The 24,226-nt window shown below is 46.3% G+C and overlaps 1 protein-coding gene across 1 annotated transcript in view; it reads right to left on the bottom strand.

Moving 5' to 3' along the window:
• The window catches only part of LOC148512599 (uncharacterized), a 130,303-nt gene extending 111,854 nt beyond the window's left edge, over window positions 1-18,449 (bottom strand). Inside the window, exon 1 of the mRNA XM_088482020.1 lies at window positions 17,869-18,449. Within this exon, the coding sequence (XP_088338146.1) occupies window positions 17,869-17,937 (69 nt within the window). The 5' untranslated portion in view covers window positions 17,938-18,449. The remainder of the gene's footprint in view (window positions 1-17,868) is intronic.
• Between the last annotated feature and the right edge of the window lie 5,777 nt (window positions 18,450-24,226).

The following is a 24,226-nucleotide window of genomic DNA, read 5'->3' as shown; positions in this document are numbered from 1 at the left end:
AGGAGAGAGCAGTTGGATATAATAGTGAGCAGTAGGTAACAGGAGAGAGCAGCAGTAGTGTGCAGGGGAGAGAGCAGTGTGACAAGTGAGCAGTGGGCAAAGGGGAAGCACTACAAAGCAGTGAGCACAAGACAGGAGTGCAGTGTACACCGAAGAGTGCAGTGTGAAGCAACATCTAGAACTTAATAAGCTATGAGCAAGGGAGAAAACAGTGCCCAAGTTAATCCTACACTTAACGCTTTGGTTTGCTCTTTGGTGTCCTAAGCCAATTCATTTGATGTTCCATCTTATTCCTGTGCAGTCGTTCCAGCACACAAAGGCTTTTTTGTGTAAAGCATAAACTATTTTAATAATAGTTGAGCCAGTATTTAAACTTTCATCCCTGACCCACCAATCCCTCATTTCCTGAAAGGCTGCAGTCGAGTAAACAGCCAGTTGTAATAAATCAGGTCATATCCTGAGGTCATTAATATCTTGGGAAATTTACAGCTAAGTGCGTGCATATCAGTTTAACACCTCACATGCTGGACTTGGCGGCAAAAGATTTGACGAGGACTAAACATGGTAACGGTCATTTACAAAGAGCGGAACGTCTGCTGCGCAATGTAGAAGCAGCTGTGTAACTTTCATGCTCCCAAGCATCACAACCACGTACCCCAAGCAGTATAACCACACCTATTTGCCAAAAATCCCAGGTTTCAGGTGCATTGTCCAAGTGCAGGAGGAACACTGGCGCCAAACCAAAGTGTTTTATGATGCACTTTGTAAGTTATTTTAAATAGAGCTATGTTACTAGCGTGGGTCTAGATCCATGACAGCCAACATTGTTCGTCATAGTAGTGCTGCTAGCCAAGGGGTACAGACAGGCCACAGTGGGGCGTGACATCTCCCCATGGACATGCCTAGTGGTTCTGAAGCGCTAGGTTGCTCCCAACCCCTTTTTACTTCCCTAGAGAGAACCCTACATTGCTGTATACAAACTGGTGGCAGGTGAACATGGTGGTCACACCTCCCAGCAATCGAGATTAATATCCTGGCAGTCAAGGGAGGATGGAAAGTCCAACATACATATGGACAGTCAGTAAGTAGCTTTAACCCACTGCATGTTCCGCAGACAAGAAACTATGGCAAGACTGGGCATTCCATCTCAGCAAGGACAGGCATCCAAAGGGATGATGCTCTACTGTTCCGGTACACAGGGGAAGGATGAGATACAGATGTGTCCTCCTGCTACATCTGTGCCGCCGCGGCATGCATGCTGCGAGTCGAACACCCGCGAATGCGCACATGCATCTTGTTTGCTCCCGCGATCCATAGCATCGCATGGTGTGAATGCTGCCGTGGCCTGGCATACTATATGGTACGCTTGCGTGGTAAGGTTGCATGCCGTGATGCGTGTCCACGTTTCCGCATCGGCGGCAAAAGATGTTGCAGGAAACATATGTAGGAATGAGGTATAAATGTGCTCTGAAGGTGTCTGACCCCCTTAATAAAGTTACAATGTTCAAAGGAACGAGTTATATATACCATAACACCCACGCGTTTCACTGATGATCTATTGAACAATAATGAGAACGTGAGCTCTGGTGTCTCTTCCCCAAAATTATAAGCATGAGTTCTGTTTTACATCCAATTAACGTGTATGAGCGGAGCATTAATTATACCCCAGGCAGGAATGAAAGTTCATTTTTTGTACTCATTTACTATACAGCTGAAAATTTCTGTAAGATAATTGGTCTATATAATAGTGGTAATCTGCGTGTTCTCCTTTCCTTTCAGGTTTATGACTAGATAACATTTCATAGCAGTGTCTGCAGCTATTTTTGTACCGTGAAGATAAGGGAGCTGTGCGGGTGCTTAGCAGACACTTCCAAGGAGATGGTGGGAGGTACGGCCTCTCTTGTCATATGATATGGGCAGAGGGGCGCTGAGCTGTGCTGCCATGCACTGCTCTGGTCAGATAAGCAATTAGTCTGACATCAGCCAGCTCACAGACTCATAGACAGAGACTGCACATCTCTCTCAGACTTAGGCCAGTCTGTCTCTGACACAAGTTCCCCAAGTCAGCTGTCAGGAGGCCTCCATTGTACACGGTCACTGCTGTCAGTTCCACCTGTATCTCATCCGCAGATTGTTATCTTGTAGATGCTGACAATTTTAAAATATTTTCTAGGGGCACATTGCTGCCGAGCCGGTGTATCCAAGTAATTATGTGGGACCCGGTCCTGGCAGACCCGAATAGCACCCATCAGGTCATTGTACATAAGGGATAACAGTGCACTTGTTTTGCATTTTAAATGCCCCTTTTCATTAAATGTTACAGTAACTTCCAAAGCCTGTAAAATAGGAATAGATGGTAATGATGGCCAGTTATAAAATATGAACTTGGTTGTGCAGGTGATCAATAATGAAAAATAAGGACATTATCAGGGACAATCCTTAAAAAAAAAAAAAAAAAAGGTTCAGTTGGCAACTATTGGGCTGATTCAGAGATGGATGGTAATGCGTTCGCAGCTGAGATTTTGCACGAAACGCTGCAATGAAAATATGCTAATGCAGGCCAAAGCACAGCCGGCTGTCTTCTCACATGCATACGACGTCACTTTCCTGTGTAAATATCAGTAACATTGACGTACATCGAGCGGCCATCTTTCCTTTGTGGCAGGTCTGACCTGCCGGAGCCTTGGCAGCTCCCCTGACATGCCAAGCTGTGTGGGAGATCGCAAGGGCTAATTTATGCACGCACATGTAACGGCGTTCAGACCCTCAGACACACCCACGTTTCTCTGACCCCTCCCCATTACCACCCCCAAATGCTGACAGCCTGTCACTCACTGTGCGATGAATTCTTCTGTGTGTCCAAAATCACAGTGCGATCGCTGCGCGCGCCCAGTGTGGGTTATACGAATGGGCATTGACAAGCAATCGCTCGATTTGCGTGCGTATCGCCAGTGCGTCCATCTCTGAATCAAGCCCTATGCCCATAGATGTACCTAAAAGTGATGCACTGTATACTTATATCTCTGATGTTTGCAGATCTGCTCGTGGCGCGAGCCACACTACGCACGAGCAGATCTGTTTCTGCGTCTGCCGCTATACCCCAAAGCCGCAGGATGATTGGCATGCTGCTTGCTTTCGGGGGTGGCAAAAGGGAGCGATCCAGAAAACGGGGGTGTTTTCTGGGCGCGCCAAAGCCAGTGACTGCGTCCTTGGATGCAGTATCACTGGCCCAATGAGTGTGATTTTTCCGGACATCCTGAGTAATCTGAGGGTCTGGCGGTCACGCAGTTGATCCGATGCTGCGTCTTTGGTGCCGCAACGAATAAGAGGAGCCAACAGTGGGCAACTTTTTACTTAAGACACCTCCTGCGGCTTTGTGTCTGCGCTATAGCGTCCATCTCTGTTTCAGGCCCTATGGGGCATTTTTACTAGTGGGGGCTAATGAACACTGAAGTTGGCCCTTGCACCCACAACACTCCCACGAACAGCTACCACCCAGAAAAGCCCATCTGACAGAAAGTGTTGTCCATCAGTGGACGGATCTATCCACATACACTAGCAGTCTCAACGCCTTATTCAACAGTGATGGTCTAGAATCTGCGCAGACGCGGGACCCCTACTGTGCATGTTCAGTAAGGGTTCTGCGTGTTCGCGCGCAGACTGTCAGTGATTGACTGTCTGCTGCCATTTGTGGGCGGGGAGGGGGTAGCAACGTCCTCCATTTACCGAAACGAAGGCATGTCACCGCCGCTGGGGGGGGAGAGAAGAGGCCGGGATCTCCGTCGTAGATTTCCTAGCCTCTTTCTCTCATCTGCGGCGGCCGGCCCGTGTGACCCCCATGGGTCACTTTGCCGGCCAATGTTCTCGCAGATTATCCGATGCTGCGTTATGCAACCCAGCTCGGATCCGTAATGCACGCAGGAGGCGTGATGCTGCACAAAATCCCTGCTTGCCGCTTTGCAATTCCGCCCTAAGCTGAATCAGGCCCTCTGCCGTATGCGGACACCTGATCTGTATCATGCGCAGCCGACTTCTTCGGCACGTGCGCAGTATGCTGAAATCCAGGAGATCCATCCACAGAGCGACGTGCGTCCATCTCAGAATCGGTCCAAGACACTTTAAATGTTGGCGCGCAATCCTTGAATCCCAAAATCCCTTCTTCCTGGTACTTTTACTGAACTTAAATCGGAGTTGTGTGAAGAGAATCCCCCCCCCCCCCTCCTCCATTTCTTCTTGCCCTTTTCTAGCTGAGCAAATGCTCATTGAACCGTGAGACCGCACCCTAAAATGCGTTACTAGAGATTTGTGGGCCTCATAGCAAGAGTTTGAAAGGTCCTCAGTGTGTCCTCCCCTCGCTTACCGGTCTGGTCCGCTCAGCTGCCGGGCAGGTAAAATGCCGGACATAACATATGGTACATGTATGATCAATCAGTGTGTACATGCTCTATAGGAATTCTTATGAGGCAGACTCAAGCGTGAAGGGCCTCAATGTCCTCACTAGTATCTTGTAAACTCATAGGCAGCGTTCAAGAATATTGGTTCAAGGCATAAAATGGCTGCCACCACCACTCCTCCTGTGATTTTGCTATTTGTTCCTTGATAAGCTGCATTCCCATTAGTTCAACCTTGCCTCCAAGATGCCCGGGGAAGAGGGGGGGGACGGGGGACTACCAGCAGGGTAGACGACTCTTCCAGATCGCACTCCACATTATTCTGAAGTGGTGGAGCCTCCATTTGATGCAAATCTTGTCACATCTTTACTGCTCTGCTCCCACTGTGCGATGATATGAATTGGAGCCATGATGACACGAATGGTGTTGTGACACACATACACACACACACACACACCACATTTGTCCCTTAGCCCAAAAATTGTCCAAGTATATTTTAAGTTCATATCACAAGATGGCTGCCTCCTCCACAGACCTGAGTCACCGATACGTATTTATATTGCAAGATACCATTGTTCAGCACTACATTCCTAGCTGGGTTTACATGTCATCGCTAGACAATAGGCCAGTTCACATTTCTTCCTGATGACAATATAGATTTCCTTATCAGTAATACATTTTTTCAGTCAGATCTTTGTATTCGGTTATGTAATGCATGTCAGCAGCAGCTCCCACATTCCATATTCCGTATAACGTCTCACGCGGTTCTCAGGTCTGTCCTTCAATTGTGGATGTGTAAATAGTTAGGGCCGACCTATCACTATTTTGTTTTTGCTAATTTACAACACCTGGGCCTAATCTGAATCACACGCAAAATGGTTGTAGCTATGGGCAGCCGCGGAAACTAGATTTACTACCTTTTGCTAATGCAAGAACTAATGCGTGAACTGCCAGTATAGGTACACCACTGCTGGTAGCCATTTTGACAGTTCAGGAGGTAATAAACTTTGATTTAAAAATAGTGACAGAACTTTCAGCAACACTAGACATTGAGGATAATCAAGTGTATTACAGGGTATATTACAGGGTGAAATGCAGTGCTTCTATCTATAATGGCTGCAGAATGTACAGTTAACACATGCCCCAGGGTGGCCTGCACCCATGTTTTATACTAATTACCTCTCCGTAGTCTCACAGTGGCAGCAGAAATCACCGGGAAAATGGTGTGACGGCCATTTTCCCAAGGATCTGTGCATGTGTGTTTCCACCTGAGATAGCGCATTACATTAAGGACTAAAAGCCAATGTTTCGTATATAGTTTTTACTTCTCAATTTTTATCTATATTTTACAGTTTAAGTTTTTATTATTATTTCTTTTAACAGTAGTAGAACTGAAATCCCAAGTCGTTCTTTCAGTTCTACACCACACACCCACAAAAGCGCATATCTCCTCAGACTGGCCATGCGAAACGGTAGGTTAACTCTCACCACTCTGGGCTACTATCACAGACTCAGCCGGGTAGGCGACTACACCTGCAATCCCACATATGAGATCTTTAATTAATTTTAATACCCAATTAGTACTTTTTAACATTAGATCTGATTCTCAGGGCCATATCTAGGGGTGTGTGCAGAGCCCTGGGGGTGGCACCGTCACTGTCCCATGGCACCTGCATGTGGTTTGCAGAGTGCCTGGCATGGCAACCTGTAGCACTACTGCAGATGCCCCGGGCAGGCCCCCTCCAGCATATAGAACTGCCCAGAGAGTCCTTAGGACACACCGGGCAGTGCTATACTTCCCAGAGGCGGTGACACTCTGCCGCCTTGTTATGGTATTGCCAATTTTTACCTATTGTACTACACATCTTTATCTCCTTTTAAAGCATCATTTTACCTCTTGCCTCCCCCAGAAATCACACTATCACTGCTCTGCTATCAGATTGTCCATGCGTGCTAAACTTTGCTACTAAAGACACCCTGACAAGCTGTACTTGCTTCCTTTTTAGACATCCCATCCGTGTGACCTAAGTCGGCAGCCAAGGTGGATAAGGCCACTAGATGCCAGCTGTTGTCACAGTCATGGCGTGCTCTTGCCCACCTTGCAGGCAGGTAAGCACCCATTGGGGTTAATTGTCTTGTCTCAGCAGGCTTCCCACTAATTCATGACCTTCCAGGAGAGTAGCTAACTATGAGTTAAATGCATTATGGGGTGGCTGTCAGTTTGGCGCCTCTGGATTGTTGTTGGGTGTGATTCACCATATTTTGTCATGTGAAAGGTGAGATTTAAAAATGGAAAATGTTTAACCCCTTTGCAGCCACATTCAGGCCGAGAGTTCGGAGAGCCTGTATGTGACCCTCCTAGTAACTGGGGCCCCCTCGGTTGCTCCAGCAGGGAAGAGGGACAGAGACAGTCACTATCCAATTTCACCACTAATCCCTACGACCTTGGATAAACCGCACTTATCTCCCGTGGCCTCCGGTAGCGTAATTAAATGGTAAGCTATTTGAGGCAGGTATGCATTGTCCTCCTCAGCAGCTGTGCACGCGGGCTGCTTATATAAAACGAGTCCACCTGTCCCCTTACCATCACTATAATGGTTTCGTGCACAGAATGGATCATACGCCTGTCAGAGGTAGGCAGCCAGGTCACAGCATTTCAGTGGGGTCATTCAACAGTCAACGCTGGCAAAATAACAATGGGTACATTGTATTAAAAGCCATATTTTTCAGGATCACAACACAAGTTACATTTTTCCCTGCCATCCTTCATCATATACTTCATGTCAGGTAAAATCCCAATATTTACACAAAGGTTTACACAAAGGTTCTGCATGCTGGTTTAAATTTTTTGGCCATTAGATTGGGGAGATTTCATACTGGAAATCCTGAACTTAAAGCAACAGATCACATTTATTTAAAAAAAAAAATTGTGGGTGGACCCAATATTCATCAATCAGTGCCTCATGAATAAAGTCTTAGGGGCCTATTCATTAAACCTAAAAATTCTCTGGAGATAATTAGCTTTAGAACTCTCATGGAGTTCTAGCTAATTATAGGTGGAATTCATCATTCCACCTCTCCATAAGTATCTATTCCGAAAAGCTGTCATTTTTGCGATGACAGCTTTTCGGGAAATAGATACTTTTCCCTGCCTACACTACCTTATCGCTTCTGGAAACAGTGCTGCACATGCGCTGTTACATCTGTAAAACCAGCGCATGCGCAGCACTGCCTACAGATGCATTAAGTTTGTGTACCCCCCCGACCCCCCCCCCCCCCCTGACTTACCTGTCCGCGCAGCAGCCTCCGGCTCCGTCCTGATGGTCTGTCATGTGGTTTCCCAGCAGACCACATGACAGATTAGAAAACAAAAACTTTCTTGTGCTCTGCTGGGGAGCACACATGTCCGACCAGCCTCCGGAGCCTGAGGATGGAGCAGAGCGCCAGAGGGACTCGTCGGGGGACCTGCACACGCGGATACAGGTAAGTCGATTCTGCTATTCGCCACCTCACAGTGGCGAATAGTAACTGCATCAAATTTTCCGAAAATTGATAATTTTCGGAATTTGATGAATACCACAATTTCCACATCCCCATACTAATGTATGGGGAGTGTGGAAATTAACGCAGGGGAACTTAGCAAGGAGATATCTGTGATATCTCCTGTGCTAAGTCTGTTCATGAATACCAAAATAACGTTATTTAAGGAAAATGTCCTTAAAAACGTTATTTTAGTGTTGATGAATAGGCCCCTATATGCTTCAATGATGCCTTGTGAATTTTGGTTCGGTGGAGGTTCCGCCTACAAATGACTGCCTCTGTTGTGTGTAGCTCTCAGACGCCATAGCAGTCCTGGTTTTTTGCATCTTACAGTGGGTGTGGTTTAGAGTGCAGTCAGTTTGTGGTTGAAATTTCTAATCGGGGATTATGGTATTGGTCATTCTCAGGGCCGTAAATAGGGGTGTGCTAGCAAAACTGCCACACTGGACTCCGGGCCTAGGGTCACAGGCAAGTCTACTGGAAAACTGGCGCTACAGCATGCTGTGCGTCCACTTCACGAAAGAGATTTGGGTGGGACGGTTAACTTGATGGTGCTTCCTCCCCAGGAAACCCCTGCCATGATGTCAGCAAGTATTCCTATGGGGTAGCATCATCTCTGCCCCTGTGGCACCTATATTTGGCTTGCGGGCTAAGGGTCATTATCAATGGCATATCTATAATGGGTGCAGGGTGCGCACGGGGTATAATGGAGCGGCGGCCATTTTCTCTGTGACTTGCGCATGTGCACTTGAGATGTCCCCAGGAATAGGGCGCAGTCGCCATTTTCCTGGAGACCTGCAAATGCGCAGCAGACTCTGGCAGCAATCCAGAGTGTACTGTGCTGCCAGAAAGGAGGTGGACCACACGGAGCCTGCACACGGGCCCTCTCCTTTCTTAAAACACCATTGCTGGGGAGGGCCCGGTAAACGTTGCAGAATGTAGCACGTAGGCTAAAATGGCTAACGTCTCCTCAAGATGGCCGTTAGTAACCACATTAGAGTGCTTGGCTAATTCAGCATTTTAACTACGGGGGCTGCTTTTGGGATTGAAAATGGGGGATCTACTGCAGTCCTCCATACATAAATTCTAGGATCCTTAGTATCTGTGGAATATTTAAAAAAAAACAGCAATTTTCATTGGTTATCCTGCAATTACTGTTTGATAAATATGCCTCTTGGTCAATTATGTAACCTACTGGTGCAGGAATTTTGTGGACCTAAGTTAGTAACTAAAGATATCAATATGAGGCATGGCGTTCCTAATGGAAGGATAAATTGCATTCTCAAAGCTTACAAAATGGCAACCTCCAGTGTCTGTAATCTGTATGTACATTTATAGAGAAGTCCTAATGAGTGATGTAAATTGGGCATTCTCCTTAGGGCTCTATTTATTATCATTATTTTTACTAAAATAAAGTGAAAAAAGGGTGTTTTCACACCCTTTTCAAATTATTTTAGTTTCACCTAAAGTTACTAAAGGGCAATTGGAGTAGAATTCGTAAAATTCTACTCCAACCCCTAATTATCACTTATTTTTAGTAATCAGATCGCATTTCCCATCATTGTAATCAGGCCCGCCAAGAGCCGCAGCGGGCCCGGGCAACAGGGGGTATGGCCTAATCGCGGCAGGTGTGGCCACGCCCCCTTCGAAAAAAAAAAAAAGATTTTCAGGAAACGGCGCTGCGCAGAACTTTACCGCAAGCTTTGTCCCTGCAAGGGATTTTTAGTAAGTCGGTAATATCACACTACAATCTGCATTCAAAATGCGGATTGTAGTAAATAGAGCCCTATACCTCTTATTGTCCCGTTCCATTCTTACCTCAGATTATACTGGCGGCCTTGGAATCGCACCTCGCTGCTGGTGACATGGCTGAGAGCGGGGACGATTTTGGGTAATCTCTTGTATCCTGCACACAGACTCAAGCCCTTAAGAAAAACTATTCACACAAATCCTAAGTACTGTAGGCGTTACTGGAACAGGCCTAGAATGCACAGCTGGGAATACGAGATTTATCATTGCAAATACAGACTTTTTTTTTTTTTTTTCCGAATGAATAAATGCTGTTCTGTATAGAGATAATGTGCAAGAATTTCCTGTAACAGTCTACATGCTTTGTTAGATGGAGGCTGATCAAATACACAGACCCAGACCTCCCCCTGGTCTCTGAGCCTGCAAACGGAGCCCTCGTGTCTTATGGGCTGATGCTGTATCAAAACCACAGAGTAAGCCAACGTTACCATCCAAGTAACTTTACTTTTGGGTTCCACACTTTGTATATTTGGTGATATTTATATGTAAAACTGGATTAGCGCCATTTTTGAGACAATTTATTTATATGCCTTTGTCATATCCATATTGTTATTACTTACTAATTGTATGGGGTTGGGTACGGGATGCCGACACGCGGGATCCCAGTGGTCAGAATCCCGACAGGGTTAACATACTGATACCCCTGAATCATATATGCCTACACTCCTGAAAGTTTCAGAAGGCTTCCGTTTTTTTTCGGGTAACCCCCCGCACCCCCGGCAGTGTAGGCCCACTCCCACATCCCGCCCACTTCCTAGTGGAGCAGAATGGGGAGAAACTTACCTGACATCCGTGGTCCGTCATTAGGGGCGGGGCTTAATTACACTATTTTATTAAAATCGCATCATTTGGTCCGGCGAATGGTCCGGCCCCGCCCCCTTCACTGCCTGACTGATGCCTCTCCCCAGGCTTCTCCCAGGGGGGGCAGACTAAAAGCCGGCATGTATTCCATGTATCCTAACCCTCCCCCTCTCTCCCTACCCCTCTCTCCCCATTGCCTACACATAACCCTCCCCCCTAGTACCTAACCCCCCGCGCACCCTAAATCTAACCATCTCCCCTTAGTGCCTAACCTGCCCCCTAGTGCCTAACCCTCCCCATAACCCCAATACTTAGCGTCGGGATGAAGCCGTATGGAGACTGGGATTAGCATACAGTAGTGAACATGACTGCCTTGGGCGATCGCATTTGTGGTCGCTGTGCGTGCGACAGGCAGGATCAGGCCTCTATAACTATCAAATCAAAAACTTTTCCAAGGATTGCCTTACTACACAAGTAGCGCCGTAACTGTCCTCACAAAGATGTTTTTGTTTTTTTATCTAACTCACTGGACTCTTAACAGAGAATTCTGTCATAAACAACGGGCGGATTGTGAATGGCCTTTTATCGTATGTGAGAACCAGAGGTCCTGCACTCTCTCTCCTACATTTCAACATGTCGTCGTAGGTTACTATTCCAAGACACAATGGAACTTTGTTTTAAACACAAATTGTGAAGCCATAGGCCGCCGCGATACCTCAGTTCTTTGAAATATCATCTACGTTATGATGAGACATTAAAATAACCAATTTCTTGCAAGCCAACAGCTACAGTGGTGTAAATGTATCACAGTACATAACCGTATGTCATCGTATCGCCATTAAAGCACAAAATCGGGATGACTCCCTAACAAGTCCATCCACACTCACATTTAGTAAATATAAAAATGAATAAAGAATCTTAATGTTACAGTTTTTCTGTTTTTTTGGAATTTTTGCTACGTGTCATTAGCAGCCATAAATTGACAAGGGGGAGGCTGGGGACCACTGCAGGGATATTTGAGCCGTTAGAGAATTAAGGGCCTGATTCAGACCCACTCGCGAGCGGCTGTCCGCTCGCAAGTGGGTCGATGGTCTGCACTGCGCATGCACACGACGGACGGATCTCCGTCGTGCGCATGCGCGAGACGCGACGAGCGAAGGACTTTCCTTCACTCGTAGTGTCTGATCAAAGGGGGCGTGCTGTCGATGTTGATTGACAGCACGCCCCCTTTGGTGGGCGTGCCGGGGGCGTGCCTCCCAGACGGAGGCGTTCCCAAGGGAACGCCTACCATCAGAAGCCGGCCCCACTGACATCACTAGTGATGTCAGTGGGAGTGATTTTGGCTCTGATAGAGCCAAAATCACTCCGGGCCTTGCGGTTGAGAAACTCAACCAAGGAGGCTTCTGCAGGCTTCTGCTCGCAGTGGCGATGGTCGCGATGGTCAAAACCATCGCGGCCATCATCCTGCACGCTCGTATATGCTGTGGGTGGTGACCCACAGCTATACGAGCGTCCAGGAGGACGCTCCATATTTATGGAGGTGGGCCCTGATTCAGAGCGAGCGCTCTGGTCAGAGCGTCCGGCTCTGAATCAGGGCCTAAGATTTTATTTGTTTATTTTTAGTATTTAGTCTATGTGGCAGCCTGACAAATAGGTCCACCTACTGTATAACAGTTATTACCTACTTATTCATTGTAAGCGACAGATGTATCGAAGCTTGTACAGAGATGGTGATAGATAAAGTATCAGTCAATCAGCTCTTAACTGTCATTTTTCAAAAACAGCCTGTAACATGACAGTTAGATGCTGACTGATTGGGTATTTATCTCTCCAAGGCTTGATACATCTCCCCCTAAGACTATAATCATTAGGCCCCAGCTCAGTAATGAGTTTAATCCACAATTTAGGGCCCATTTATCCACAAGAATTATCACATGCAACGGGTTTTAAAACTCATTGTGTATGATAACGGTGCTCCAGCCAATCAGGTCCTACGTGTCATCTTTTTGAAAAATGACAGTTGGGAGCTGATTGGCTTGAGCTCCATTTATTTGCAATAAGTTTTAAAACTTGTTGCGTATGATAAAACGCTTTGATAAATGAGGCCTTTGAGAGAAGCTGGCATAGGTTCATCAATCCCCTCATTAAAAATGTTCCACAGATCAAATATGGACAGCACGGCTTTTGTAGTACTATAGGTAAAACTTACCTACTCACCAGGAAGGTGCGAGAGGCTCACAATATTTCAGGCAGTACTCTGCACCCCTGGAAATGTGGGTGGATCTGACGCGGGCAGGATGGGGAGATAATATAATAGGAATTGCAGGTCCATAGGAAGGGGGCAGGGCTAAAGTGACGCGCATCACAGCAATTCGCAGCATTTTACTACAATGGAGACATGGTCTAATGACGTAAAGAGCCCAGCCTAGCCATCAAAGTGGTCATCTACATCTCCTCTCTGTGGGTTCTCCCGGAAAGGAGAACCCCAGAGTGGGCAAGTATGAGAGTCAGGGGAGAATTCAATTAGCCCCAATAATTTTTCGCACCAGTAAAAGAGGTTTTTTTTGCATTTGCTTTTAATTATCCTTTCACCGTTTTTTTTTAGCGCACAATTCAATTAGATCCCGTTTTTCTCATGCCAAAAAATATAGGGATTTGCACGAAAACACATAGAATCCGTGATAAGCTCACTGACTTATGGGCGGGATGTACTAAGGTTGCGGTGACCATTCCGCCAGTCACCGCAACCTTACTAATCGTATATGTACTAACATATGCCATTAGTATCGCAAAGGACAGATCTTGCGATAATGGCTGCCCTTTGCGTAATAGCCGACGCCGGGTGACGGGGTCTCCGTGGGACCCCGTCCCCTCCAACCCCGGGAGCTTCCTGCTGGTCACATGTGCAGGAAGCCCCGGGCTCCTCCTCCTCCCTTCACCCGAAAGGTTAGGAGGAGGAGGCGGATGACCCAGGAGGAGCGCAGACCTGCGACAATAGAGTGCAGGTGAGTGGGGGCCAGCACTGGGCGACGTCGGGGTAGTGAGGCGGCGGCGAACCGTCGGGAGCGGGGTGCGGTAAGAAGCCCATAGGCTTCTAAAGGGTGGCCAGGGCTTAGTACATATGGAAATGCGGTAAAAAAAACCTGAAAATGGGTTTTAACCGCATTTTTCCTTTAGTACATCCCGCCCAATGTGTTTTCGCTGTCATCATTACGAGAACAGGCTATTTTCGTGGATTTTTTCTCAGAACCTGCTGAGGTCCCAAAATAAAATCCACGATAATAGCTGTCAGCAGCTGCAGTTCAGTGCTAATTCAATAGCCCAGTGGGAACAATTATCCAGCGGTTATTTACCACTGGTAATTGAATCCCTCCCCCCGCGCATTACTGCTTCACAGCGCTGAAGTCATGAGTTCAACTCCTGACCAATGGACGATGTGGATAGGGCCTTCCTACCTATATATCTGTCTGTTATTACCCAGTTTTGTTCTATTAATGTTTACAATTGTAAAGCGCAACGGAATATGCTGTGCTATATAAGAAACTGTTAATAAATAATAAATAATACATTTTGTACTCCCCAAGTTTGGGTGAGTTACTTCAAGTGCTCTGGTTTTCTCCCACAATCCATAAACACGCTACTAGGTTATTTGGCTTCTGACCCTACTGTGTGTGTCCATGTGATAGGGAATATAGGGCCTGATTCAGAGCTGAACGCTCTGACCAGAGCGCTCGCTCTGAATTTGCACTCCTGCCTGAAAATGGAGCGACCTCCTGGCCGCTCGCATAGCTGTGGGTGACCACCCACAGCATATGCGAGCGGCCAAAAAGATGGTCGCGATGGTCTTTGACCATCGCGACCATCGGGCTTGTGACAAGACCCTGCGGTAGGGTCTCGCTGCCGCAAGCCCAGGAGTGATTACTGATGTCAGTGGGGCCGGACTCAGACGGTATGCGTTCCCATGGGAACGCCTCTGTCTGGCCGCCACGCCCCCGGCACGCCCACCAAAGGGGGCATGCTGTCACTCACCATCGACAGCACGCCCCCTTTGGTGCGAGACCCCGAGCGACGTATTTGTTGTCGTATTTCTCGCCGGGTCTCGCGCATGCGCACGACGGAGTTCCCTCCGTTGTGCGCATGCGTATTCTGCAAACATCGACCCGCTTGTGAGCGTCATTTGCTCGCGAGCGGGTCTGAATGACCCCCATAGATTGTAAGCTCCACTGGGACTGACATACTCTCTGAAACACACTGAGGAACATGTGTGCGCTATATAAATAAGTGCAGTATTTTATTAAAACAGGTTTTTATAAAAAGAAAAATTGTTAATTGCTCATAAATTAAATAAAAAATTTTAATCACTGACTAGTGTTAAAAACTCTGGTAAAATGCATGTGATAAATGCCAGTGGACAAGGGTGTAACTAGGTATGTCAAGGGCCCATAGCAGAAGTTTATAAGGGCCCCTATGTACCACCCAATGGTGAAAAATTATATATAACACATGTAACTTTGACAAGGAAGTTGGGCCCCATAGCAGCTGCACCCCTTACACCTATAGTAGTTATGCCCATGCCAGTGGGAATGAGACCTATTTGCATACTCTCCACCAACCCACATGGTCCTGCCTCTTCAATTAATTTGCCATGAGCAGTCATGACGCGTTTCACAGTAAACTGGGTCATCATAGTCCTGCGACTCACTGCATTTCCTTGTGGGGAGGGGCTACAGGGGTTCTATTGGATGCACCCCACTCCTACACCTCCGTCTTGCACATACCCCTTCCAGGACTTTTTGGATTACAGTATATAAAAAGTAGATACAGTATGTCTTACATGCTCCATGTAATGCAAGGAGTTATTACTTTATAAAAATAATACAGGCCATACATCTACTGCGCGATTCTGCCGACGCTGATCAGGGGAAATCGATGATCGCCAGAAATTCAACACGTTAAAACCCTGACTCACCAATTCCAACCATTTTCAGGTCAGAATCAGTGATTCGACATTGTTCAACATGTTGGATTTCTCCCCCCCCCCCCCCTGACTGTGGCGTTGGCAAAACAGGGGTGCCCCGGTACAGGCTAGACGTATGGGTCCCATTACAAAAGATTGCTGGCTTTTGAAATCCCCAGACACACACACAGGGGCACCAAGAGGGCTGGGGGGCACAGTTATTGATTAACGGGGGGGCATCGCCATACCTTCGGGATTTGGCCACACCCTTTTAAGAACCCGAGCCTCTTGGCTGTCTCAACGGCCCTGCAAACACACACACTCGCGGTGCTTATCAAAACATGTTATGTGACTTTTTATTGTGGTGGGAATTATTAGATCTGTGTTTCTGTAAATGGGAACTTTCCTGCAGAGCACAATCCAGAGAATTCAGCTAATATCCAAGACTGAGACTCCGATGCCAACTGGCACCCAAATATAATGGAAATCCCGACTGTATTTATGTGTTTGTGTAAAGCAAACTCTACCGGATCATCACTTCTGTCCATAACCCTGAATGATGTCAAATAAAATGTGATCATTCTGTCAGCAACAACTACTGTATCCATTCCAAAGAGTTTTACTCATGATATACCCTGTGGGTGGCCGTATCGCAGTCCCACAGGGGAGGGCAGCCTGTGACTGGTTAGGCCCTATGCTCAGTAGTGAATTATATCATTTGTGTCACAATTGTTACAGGTTTGCATAAGCAAACAGTGGACATATGGTCAGGAAACGCTTGCAGCAGATAACTGGGACAGAGGTCACCCGCAGAGAAAGCGTTTCAAGGTTTTAAAGTCGATACAATATGTAAAATTCATAAAAGTCTGTGTAACGTCAGGGTCACTGCCGTACCCTGATGTGACACTCCACTAACCTCTCCAAGCATTTACCGACACCTTCTGGGTGCATATCCAGTCCTAGTGCTGAGAAAAGTGCTGCCTTGTCCCCTGCAAAACGCTGGCCCCAACTATCTCCCTCCCAAGTGTGCCTTCCCCAATCTCACCCCATAGAAGTCAGACTTTGTTTTCGCATCTGTATAAAGCGTTCATGCACCTTCCCTAAAGTGAGCCTTATTGGGATTTGTTATCCCAGAACAGTTCCTTACACTGTCTTTCAATAGGTTGGCTGACGGGAAATATAGTGTGCATAGGGGAAAGAGACCCCATTACTCACGTCCCATCTCAATATACATGCAGGCCTGCTTAGCTCCTGCAAATGTCGTTTTTAGATTTGCAAATAAGTTAAAATAACAGATGTTAGCTTGTGGTCCAATAAACACCCAATAGACACCGGTGCCGATTTTTGGGTCCAAAAATAAAATCGTATCCAACCTCCAGCAGCAAAGAGGTCAAGTGAAAAAAAATAAATTATATATATCTATATATATATATATATATATATATATATATATATATATATATATATTATATATACTCTCTTTCACTTTAAACCTTTCTTTGGGCTCCTTACGTGCGATATTCCTGGAGATTCTCTCTCATTAGTTCTTTGCCTTCCCCTAACAGAGCCTGGAATGATCCCTGCTTAAAGTGAGACACCTATTGAGAAAGAAAGACCCCTACCTCCTTATTGAGAGCCAGGCGCCCCCTGGTGTTGAAAACTTTTAAATTTCACATCACAATTAACCATATATTATTGTATATTTTTTTTGCACACACACACGAGGAAAGCAGTTATATTCTCCAAACAAATAGTAGCAAATTAACCCCCCCCATCATATTGTTACATACAGTTGCATTCAATTAGCTGAAAGAAATAAAATGAATACCGTTGCAAAGTGTTAGACAATAGTTCTACTTTATTTAGTCACAGTTTAACATTAACGTATGTTAAATATCTTCTTTAGAAAGACATATAAAACTTTTTTTATTTTTATTTCCAGTCCTGCACCAAACATGAAAGCTCACTTTTGGCCATGCATGCCTACTAGGGGGATTTGCATTGAAGGCAGAATATCTAAGCTGGAAAGGATCTTAGAGAGGCCTGCACAGTCTTGCAATATCCTGAAAGCTTACTGTAAAGCAGCCGAGAGCACGCAGGCCTCTTTCACCATGCGACCCAGGGCTTCCAGCCCTTGCCCTGGCTCTGAGGTATTATATCCCAGAATTAATAATGCAATGCACTCAGCAGATGATCAGAAAAGCAGCTGATTACAGCTGGATGATGGCACAGCAAGGAGATTTTCAGTCCACACACGCACACTTGCACACACGCAGTATTTACTAAGACAGCACCGTCAAGAGAACGTTAAAAAAATAAAATAAATAAAAAATATTTTTTTAAAAAGTTGACATTTATTTTTTCCTTTACCTTTAGTTGATAGGGCTGAATCTCACTCAAACTCTGGTTCCTCAGCTTCTTAGTTAAAACCTTCAGCATTGTACAAATCCGGAGGACCAGGAATAGGTTAAAGACGCATTAACACAACACAACACACACACACAGCACACTCACACGCAAATCTGCTAACACAGGAGGAAGGCTGAAAGGAACTATATGGGCTGTAAAAACGCCAGGCGTGTAATCTTTTTTTTTTTCCTTTCTTTCTTTTAGGCACGTTAAGTCTTTTTTTGTTTTTCCCTGATTCGTACGCAGAAACAAAATCCCTTCTTTTGTTTTTTTTACTTTAAAAAAAAAAAAAGAAAAAATGACAAAAAAAAAAAAGTTCTGTTAGTTTTTGAAAAAAAATAGAAAAAGCAACAAAGTTGCGGAGCTCTGTAATGGGCTCGGTGTTCGTGTTCAGAGGGCAGGAGCCCTGGCCTCAGTTCATGGTAGGTGCCTCTCCTGCCCTGTGTGTAGTGCAAGGCTCCCCATACCTCTTTCCCCTCACCCATGCACGCTCCTATCACACACACACACTCTCACACACACACACTGCCCCTCTGTCTGCAGCTCTGCCTTCTAGCAATGGGAAACTTGTAGCAAACAGAGGCCTCGGCTCGGGCCCTGATTGGCTGGGGAAGGGAAACTGTGTCAGTTGCAGGAGGCCGGACCTTTATTTAAAGGGAAAGTGAGAGCAGGCAGCTGAGACTGGATGCATGGTTCCCTCCCCCCCCTCCCTTCCTGTAAAGCCCAGGGGATAGGAGACTGGAGCTGGAGCAGGCTGCTGAGTGTCAGTGTGGAAGTAGTACATAGTTTACACTACGCTAGACAGCTATGAGTACTCTCAGCCTCGGCGATGGCGTATTCTCATTTTCTGACACAATCTCCTGCTTATAGGGGGGGGAAAGTTGCTCGCTCTCTATAAAATAACCGTACAACAGGATCTAAAAGTAGAACGTGTATTCATCTTTAAAATGATGATTAGCGTTTATTTATAAGGTGCCACAAATTTTACAGTGCCGCACACAGCAAATATACAGAGCAAAGCAACAATACATTTATACATAATCACATTGGAAGGAATGGTTATACTCATTGGCTGAATGAAACAAAAGGAAAGAGGGCGCTCTCCTCGCGAGAGCTTGCAATATAAAAGATGTGCTATATTAATGACATTTATTATATCTCTACATGTATAAACTGTACTGAGCCAACCTCCTTCAATGGAATCTTAGCCTAATGCCGAATATGGAGCCTATATTACGCGCACAAGAAGCTTGCTTCCACCCACATCTGATGGTTCGTTATAGCCTGCAACGGAAGCAAATGCATCTAGTTTACCACAAGCGCATTTTGCAAAAACAAAAGTCCCAATTGCGGCCATATTGTAAACCAATGCTGTTATGTGCAACAAATGCATTTACTATTAGGCATCAATTAAACTACAAAAACTCTGTAATCTATGCTAGAGAGGCGAAGACCTCACCAATCGGTGTCTATAAAACATTCACAAACAGCCAATCACAAGCGGCCCACGAATGCTGACAACCATTATCATCAGCCACCATTTTCACTTGCCCCCTGAGCAGCCACAAGTAATATGGCTTTTTCATATGCGTCTGCTTTTACAACTACTTGTGCTCACGGTTGCCCTTAGAGTCCACATTAGAATGTTGCCATCTCATCCCATTCCAACTATCCTGGTGTAATTGTCACAATCAATCATATCTGCACAGGCGCATATGCGTCGACCCGCTGTTCTGTGCATGCGCAAAACAAACTAATGCAAGTTTCGCTATGGCAACTGTAATATTCATTCCACACCAGTGACATGCGGTGAGGTTAATGGCTGGGGAGGCACACATGGAGATAGGTCTGAGTGCTGGGAGCCTGTCCCACCCTTTACTCACTATAACTCTCCCCTCATTACCCTAAGCTTCAGTGTCCATTGATTCTCCTACCTGCATCACTGTGTCTCCTCTTGATGCTGCCGACTGAGCTGAGTGAGCTCCGATCTCTAAATACTGCCGTGCACTTCCTGGTCACATGACACATCCAAGGTGTCCATCACTGCTCAAGACACGCCCCACATACTCAGAGGCAAGACTCTATTAGCTCTCTTTCTGAGCAGTTTAATGCCCGTGGTGTGGCCCCGCCCCCAGCTCTGCAAGCAGTGTCTGACTATGCAGAAGCGAGGCTGAGCTGTTGCTGCCTCATCTCTCGTCTCCCTGCAATCCCAGGGAACTCCAAAAAGCTGGTGAGTGTTAACTATAAAAATGATTACAGTAAACAAAGAAGATGTTTATAAGTTATAAATATCTACTTTGTATTATTTTAATCATTTTTATATGAAATCTCAGGAGTATGACAGGGCTGCACATCCCTGTTCCACACCAGCCCCAAAGTTTACTTTTTGTCTACATGTTGGAGATAGACTTTGTTGCCCTAAATCAGTTTGTACCTCATGCCTCAGTGATGTCATTGGTTACGAGTGAGTATTCATGAGTATTAGATCAGCCAACAAAATGGCCGCCTCCACTTTAATTATCTGACAAAATACTTTTGCAGCTATAGGCAAAGATGTGAACGCAGCAGCCAATCAAATTCAAAGTACTTTTTTTCTGGCAGAGTTTAGACACAGAAAGCAAAAACATGATTGGTTGCTGCTGGTTACAGTATATTTCTGACTTTATTAAGAAGTTATTATTATCAGTAGTTGACTCGGAATTCCGATTCATGCTAATAAATGCAAACACACAGAATAAAAGGGCTCATTGTTTGTCCAGAATCATTCGTGAGCACGTTTTACAGAAGATATACAGTTAAGACAGCTAAAATTAATTACATTTAAATAGGGTCTTTCATTTATGCTGAACAATGAGCTGAGCAACACTGTATACAACAAACCAATAGCTGTGTATAACAATTTCCACGCACAAGTTCTTCACTAATAAACAAGAATATCATGTATGTGATGCTTTAATATAACAAAGTTACAACAAATGTATGCACAACCTTATTGCCATTAATGCTGCATTGCAAAAACCTAAGTAATAATAGAAAATGACCTTACAGTATACGTGTTGTAGTTAAGATACCGGCGCCGGAATCCTGACAACATCCCAACGGTAATTATTAGGGTTAGGGGGAGGGTAAGGTTTAGGGATAGGGGTTAGGCTGCGTGGGGAGGGAATCAGTATGATTTACCGGCGGACGCAAGTCTGGTGGTTAGAATCCCGACAGCGGCTGCCCGACATGGGTGAAAATCCCGAGCGTCCCTAAGGTAAGTATAGACTAACCTAATTCCTTCCCTAACCCTCCTTAGGGGTGCCTAACCCTAATCCCCCCTCTAAGTGCCTAAACCTAACCCCCCCTTCCCCGCCGCCTAAACCTAAGTCCCTTGGGGGGTGCCTAACCCTAAGTCCCCCCCGGGGGTGCCTAACCCTCCCTCCCCCTAGCCTAACCCTATCCTCCAGGGGTGGTGCCTAACCCTAAGTCCCCCCCGCTAGCCCAAAACCTAACCCTCCCCCTCCGCAGCTGTCCGCGCCCAGCACCCCTTCGATCGGGATGCCGGGCGCCGGTCTCCCGGCGTCGGTATGATGACAGGCGTCTAGATTTAGACGGGATCCCGACCCAACCAACTAATAACCAACCTTTAGATAACTTTAATTTACTGAAGTGCAGTCATGAAGTTTTTACTAATAATGGTTTTGTCTTCGGACTTCTAATCTTATTTTGCACTATTAGCAGCTCCTGTTTAGCACCAAAGATCAGCAGAATTACTGTGTGAGATGTGAAATATAACAGAGGCATAAATAGAAGCAGATTCCAGTAACCAGGAGAACAATGCAGATTCCAGCTACCAGGAGAACAATGCAGATTGACAGCAGATAAAGACCAGGTGATCTTCTGATCTGCCCAATACCTTCCAGGCTAGTTCAGCTTATCCATTTACTTCATGCTTTTGATCAGGGGCGTATCTACCCAATGGCCAGGATGGCACTCGCCAGGGGCGCCGACCAAAGGGGGGGCGTCGCCTGGCAGTGCCACCACTAGCCAAGGGGTGGACAAGTTCCTCGGCCCCACAAGTGTAGCGCAGACCGCAGTGAGAGCGGTCTGCCCTACACAGTTTACAAACACGCAGCCGCCAGCGGTGGCTGTGTGTGTGTAATAGCAGCCAGCCAATGAGAGTCAGACAGACTGTCATTAGCTGCTGCGTCATCCGTGGAGGGAGCCGGCTGGAGCTCACTCATGAGCTCCGTGTTCCGGCTCCCCCCGCAGCGTGTGATGGGAGAGAAGTCATACGTCATGTCTCTCCCATGCAGGAGAAGAGCGGGCCGGGACTCGGGCAGCAGCGGTCGCGTCAGGAGCGGGGACCAGGTAAGTTGAATTTTTGGGGGGTTCTTTGTGTGTGTGTGTGTAAGTCTGGTACTACAAGGTGGGCACTGAAATAGGGGGTGTCCGCTACTGGGGCACTTTATGGGGGGGTGTCCGCTACTGTATAGGGGTGGCCACTACTGGGGGCAATTTATGGGGGGTGGCCACTACTGGGAGCACTGTATAGGGGTGGCCACTACTGGGAGCACTGTATAGGGGTGGCCACTACTGGTGGCACTGTATAAGAGGGTCCACAACTGGGGGCACTTTATAGGGGACTACTACTGGGGGCTACTACTGGGGGCACTGTATAGGGGTGGCCACTACTGGGGGCACTGTATAAGAGGGTCTACAACTGGGGGAACTGTATAGGGGACTACTACTGGGGGCTACTACTGAGGGAACTGTATATGGGGGCTACTACTAGGGGCAATGTATAGGGGGGCTACTACTGGGGGCAATGCAGCATAGGGGGGATTACTATTGAGGGCACTGTATAGGGTGGCTACTACTGTGGGAACTGTATAGGGGGGACTACTGGGGGCAATGCAGTATAGGGGGATTACTACTGGGGGCAGTGTATAGGGGGGACTACTACTGGAGGCACTGTATAGGGGGGGCTACTACTGGGGGCAATGCAGCATAGGGGGGATTACTACTGGGGGCACTGCATAAGGGGGGTACCAGTACATTACATTGCCAGGGGCGCTTGGACCCCTAGATACACCCCTACTTTTGATACATGTACGAACGCATGAAAAGCGTCTTAAGAGTAGGTCAAATAAGTGTCGGTACAGCCCTTCCCACTATTGCGTTAGGAAATGGTTATGATTTTTCATGTTTTAGTACGCCGCGTGACCTATTTCTCTAACATATTGGGGCTCTACCAGCACAATATTTAATATGGCTAAAAGCTAAAAATCACAAGCAAATGGCAGGAAACACATTTACAATTCCTCACTAGAACTCATCTACTGTGAAGCGCTTTTTAAAACCAGCAACATTAAACGCCTTATAGGCAATTGACGCTAGTACATAATGTATATATAAACATTTCCAAACATGAACTTATTCTAATAATAATGACACGGAGACAGATGTGGCGTTTAAACTGCTCAGCCTTTTTATTAATTATCAATCAATCAATAACTTAAGTATGGTGGCGGCCGAAAGAAACAGCAGCCATCAGAAGTCAGTGACTACCAAATCAGATGACTAGAAAAGGGGCCAATTATTCACTCAGCAAGTCTATAGGTTACATGAGACTCCCCCCATACTTTCCAACGTACGGTTGGCCAACCAAGGCTGCTGACCCCAGCAGGGACAATCAGCCAAAAGGTATATCAAGGGGAGTGACCTATTAATCAGCTCACAGATCTCCCGGCTACAGTTCTTTCCCGCCACACAAGGCACCGACCAGGAGTCTAGCCTGCCACCATAAACTCAAACTAAACCATCTATAACCCTAAAAAACGCTCCAAAAATGGATGAACCCCAACTTCCGTAACATAGACCCCATCTGGCAACATGTATACAGGAACACCAAAACCGCACCAGCAAGACCAACGCCTTTCCCATGTATAAAGCTATTGCAAAATCACACTAACCCACTGAGCCATCTGGACAGTAACCAAGTAAAGAGAGACCCCAAACTAGCAGGGCCAATTAGCCTTCTCAACGATAAGTAATTAGGATCCCACAAACACACTGGTAGGGCCAATTGCCCTTCTCAACAGCCAGCAGTAGGGTCTAAGCCCCCCGTACCAATACACCATCTAACACCAACCAGACAGCCTGTGCTTCTGACCCCAAGAGGGTGAAATCTACCTGGTGTATGGACAAGCCCCTTACACTAAAATAATGCTCCCTGAACCCAAAATGGCATATATTCCAAAGTCCTCCCACAACATCCCATCTAAATAAGGGAGATAATAATCCCTAGCCAAGGAGGGAAATGAGGGGGGGAAAT

The sequence above is a fragment of the Taudactylus pleione genome, unplaced genomic scaffold (genome assembly GCF_031769625.1).
Source record: "Taudactylus pleione unplaced genomic scaffold, aTauple2 ptg000280l, whole genome shotgun sequence".
Taxonomy (NCBI): domain Eukaryota; kingdom Metazoa; phylum Chordata; class Amphibia; order Anura; family Myobatrachidae; genus Taudactylus; species Taudactylus pleione.
The sequence above is the reverse complement of the archived record's forward strand: the minus strand, read 5'-3'. Positions and strand labels throughout refer to the sequence as shown.